At 44.6% G+C, this 4528-nt stretch overlaps 1 protein-coding gene across 1 annotated transcript in view; it reads right to left on the reverse strand.

The window, feature by feature from the left end:
- LOC108799869 (extracellular serine/threonine protein kinase FAM20C-like) overlaps positions 1-4528 on the reverse strand; it is a 152612-nt gene that overhangs the window by 78336 nt on the left and 69748 nt on the right. Inside the window, exon 4 of the mRNA XM_018571797.1 lies at positions 180-272. Within this exon, the coding sequence (XP_018427299.1) occupies positions 180-272 (93 nt within the window). The remainder of the gene's footprint in view (positions 1-179; positions 273-4528) is intronic.

Consider the following 4528-nt stretch of genomic DNA (forward strand, 5'->3'; position numbering starts at 1 on the left):
TAAATAAATAAAAATAAAATATAAAAAATGTAAAAGTTTCTAAAAAATAAATAAAAATAAAATATTTTTTAAAATTTTTCATTTTGGTTTAGTTTCGGTTTTAAAATTTTCATTTCGGTGCACCTCTAATTTTTACATATAGATGTAAAGCATTAGTAAAACTGGCTTTTTTAATATACCTGTCCAGGTGGAAAGCTGCAATCTCAGCATTGTGCCTTTCAAAATCTGAGAAGTAGAAGAAATCTGGGGGTGTCTCCTGATCACGTTCCTGTCTGTACAGAGTAAAAAAAAAAGTGATATACATGGATAATAAAATATTAGTCAATACAAAGCAAAACTGAGAAGGGCTATTTTCAGTCTTTTTCAATCATAATATTTGTATTACACAATACCACCAAACACTGTTATCTACTAAGAATCTAGCTGCCTGTGTACAAAGATCTTTAATAGTTTCCACCAATTTATCTTTTTCATATATAGCTTAAACATTTTTTATTAACCCTCTTAATAAAAAATGGGGCTACTCTCGCACTGCAAGGGTTGCCTGCTTCTTTTCATCTAGGGAGGAAAATAAAAAAGTTATACTCACCTGAACCTTGGATCTGGCCAGCTGTCACAGCGCTCTCTCCAGCCTGTATCCTCCTACGCTGCAGCAATGGTATGTCCCTCAGCATCCTCACGTCCTATAAACTGGGGGGAATTTATGATTGTAGTCATATATTCTGCAACAATAAACCTGTCGCAACACAGAATTCAGGCGCAATGTGCGACTGAATTATCAACCTAGTGTTATATGGGTTCATGAATGTGTAGTAGCAGTACAGCAGGTCGCAAGTTTATTCAGTTTTATTGCAGAGAGTTTTTAGAAGTGCGACTGCTGAGAGTGGCTTATGAGAGAAGATTTATAAGACTAGGGAGGAGAAGAAGAAGAAATGAGGATGGGACAAGAGAGAAGATTTGGAAGATGGGGGTTACATGAGAGTAAGAAAAGTTTTCTGAAAGAGTGTAAAGCAGCAGAGAGATTTATGAGAAACAGAGGCACAGTGGAGAAGGAAGATTTCTGACATGGAGGTGAAACAAATAATGGACAAATTCATGAGATGGGGAAGATATTGCAAATAGGGAAGATTCTTCTAAGGGAACAGTGCAAGAACAAGCCAGCTCAGAAGAAGAAGAAGTATATCCTTTTTATTTTTCTCCCTAGACAAAAACGAACAGTTAACCCTTGCAGTGCGGGGGTAGCCCCACTGCAAAGGTTAATGAAAATGTTGCCTAGAGTTCTTCTTTAAAATGACACTAAACTTAGGAGTTAAATCTTAAAAATGCATTCAAGTACCCTATTAATAAAAATGTAGCTTATGTGTATCACTCAGCTGTAGATCCTTAAATCATCTCTGAATTCTTGCTGACACTGTCCTTCCTTCTGGAGGGTGACTACTTTTGTTCCCCATGGTCCCTGTGTGTGTTGTAATTTAGCCACCACCCCAAGTTTACAAACTCATGATTAGTTAACTAATTTGTATTGAAGTTATAGTCTATGACGGGAGGGAGATTGGAACAGTGGCTACTTTACAACACACACAGGGACAATGAGGATCAGAAGTAGCCACCATCCAGACGGAAGGACAGTGTCAGAACCAATTTAGAGATGATTTGACGTTCTACAGCTGATTGATGCACAAAGATGTAACATTTTTGTTAATAGTTAAGGTACTTGAATGCATTTTTAAGATACACCCCACATTTTAAATATTCAGTGTCATGTCCATGTCAAAACAGAAGCAACTGTTGTACAGATAACGTTTTGCAAGAAATCCCCAGTTAAAGGTCCCCTTAGAATTTTAATTACCGTATTTTTCGCTCCTTAAGACGCACTTTTTTTCCCTCCAAAAGGTGGGCAAAATGTCAGTGCGTCTCATGGAGCGAATATTCCCCCCCAGATCTGGACAATCTCCTGCGCCAACAGCCCCGCCGCCTCAGCTGTCAGACACCACACGCGTTCAGCGGCTCCCGCAGGGTGATGTGTGTGTGTGTGAAAGCTGAGGCGGGGGAGCTGACAGTGTACCCAGTCCCGGCGCTAGCGCAAAGCAGCACAGTCTTTGCCCATCCCGTTCTCTCCACTGCAGCCTCACAGACTGTCAGTGGTTTCTCCCTACAGGCGGTAAGCAGCTGACCGCAATAGCCAACCTGTTATTGGCTCTTTTAAATTGCAGAACAGGCTGGCTATTGCGGTCAGCTGCTGGAATGGAGAACGATTGTGCGGACAGGAGAGGAGGGTTGAGTAGACGACACATGGAGGAAGCTCACAGACTGTCGGAGGTTTCTCTTTACCTTAAAGGGGGCGTGCCCCAGAAACGCGTAAGCCTTTGATCTCACAGGGGCAGTGGACGCTGACAACATACATACGTTTCAGACTTCCCCTGCTAGAAGATTTGATTCCTGTTATTTCCTATTTGCCTTTTTACTACTGACTTTTTGTAAGTAGAATACAAGCTGTATACTTTTATAATTAAATATTTGTTTTTACACTATGGAGGCGCTCTTTTTCGTTTATGGCTATTGCACCCGCCCACTGCCTGCTGTCAATCAACAGAGGTGGACCTGATGGAGAACTTCAGGTCCCTCCTCTGCTGAAAGACAGCAGGCAGTGGGTGGGTGCAGTAGCCAGCAGGGGCTGACTGGCAACTTTTAGCCCAGGGGGCAAGTACAACCCAGAGGACCATGGTGCAGCAACTTGGCCCCCCCGCCCACTCTGCCTCTTCCGCGCCTTCTCCCCGCCCCTGTCTGCCACTTTTGCCATCCATGTAACAGTAGTGTGAATGTATTTATCGGTTTAGGAAATTTAAAGCACACTGGTAGTGGAGGGATGCCTCGTCAGGGCCGTGCGTGTGCATGACTGCTGCGACCCTGGTAGTTCTGCCACTAACTCAGAAATACATTATATAGCATTAAAGAATGGCATTGGCTATAGAGAACTACAATTTCAAGCAATACATTACACAACAATGCAGAACACCATCAGCTATAGCGGACTATAAATCCCAGCAATAATAATTACCAACAGCTATACAGAACTACAATTCCCAGCAATACCATTATACAGCAATGCAGAACAGCATCAGCTATAGAGGAATACAAATCCTAGCAATACATGTTACAGCAATGCAGAATAATATGAAGCTAGATACTCTGTTGCTCTGGGTTCTCCGCCTGATGTCTCCAGGGTCTCAGGTGGGCTGTGCGGGCTCTCACCAGGGGTCTAGAGAGTTTCACGGGTGCAGCAGAGGCGGCTCCCTAATTAGGCTCTCAGGTGGTCAGTGCGGGCTCTCTGCTGGTCAGTGTGGGATCTGTGGTGGCCAATGGGGGCTCCCTAATAATTAGTGGTGGCTCTGTGGTAGCTCCCAGGTGGGTAGTGGGGGCTCCACTGTGTCTCAGCAATAGTACATTATAGCTGGTGGAATTCCGCATTGTGCTGTATAATGTATTATTGCTGGGATTTGTAGTCCTCTATACAGCGCAATGCAGAATACCCCAGCTATATAGGAATACAACAAATCCCAGCAATACATTATACATACAGTGTATAATGTATTGCTGGGATTTGTAGTCCTCTATAGCTGATGGTATAATATACAGCACAATGTACCATCAGCTATAGAGGAATACAAATCCCACTATCCCATTAATACATTATAGAGCACCATGTGTGGGAAAGTGCAGGCTTACCTGAGCAGTCTTCCAGCAACTTGCTTCTGAGATCGGGCCTGTCTGTCGGCGGCTGTCATCCCCTCACACCTGCTCCTCCTTACTTCTTCTACCCACGTACACGCGCCATGTGTGAAGCCGTGAACAGGGCCAACTAATCGAAAGCTGATTAATCGATGATTGAAAATGTTGACAACTTTTTCAATCATCAATTATAATCGACTTAGTCGATTAGTTGTTGCAGCTCTACATTCATCCCCGATTTCTGGGGACAGTCCCCAGCTTGAGGAGACCGTCCCCAGACAAGCTATGTCTCCGGGAATACTCACCTGATCCCTGGATCCACCGACAAGCGCAGTCTCCCTTCTCCCATGCTGTTAGAAGCTGCATACAGCATGTGCTTGTTACTACTTAAACCGGTAGCGAGGGTCAGGCTGCGCATTTTGCATCGCTCCCGCTACGCTAATAGCGTATCTTCTCAGAAGCTGCACACAGGGCGCCGGTTTAAGTAGTAACCAGCACACGCTGTATGCAGCTTCTAACAGCGTGGGATACGGGAGGCTGCACTTTTGGTGGATGCAGGGATCGGGTGAATATATAAAAAAGGTTTATTTTATGTTTCCGGGGATAAAATGTCCACGGATGTTGTTTTAAAAATTGTGTCACCTCACCTATGGCCTAGTGGACAGTGGGGGGGGCTCCATGGACCCTGCTTGTGAAGGGGGGTGTGCTGTGGCCGTAGCTGCAGTGGCTCCCTCCCTCCACCGCCTCCCTGCCACCTGCACCCGGCTGGCCAGCCCGCGTCCGATTCGGCTCTGCGATC

This window comes from Nanorana parkeri, unplaced genomic scaffold (genome assembly GCF_000935625.1).
Source record: "Nanorana parkeri isolate BGI_ZX_2015 unplaced genomic scaffold, ASM93562v1 scaffold1841, whole genome shotgun sequence".
NCBI lineage: Eukaryota > Metazoa > Chordata > Amphibia > Anura > Dicroglossidae > Nanorana > Nanorana parkeri.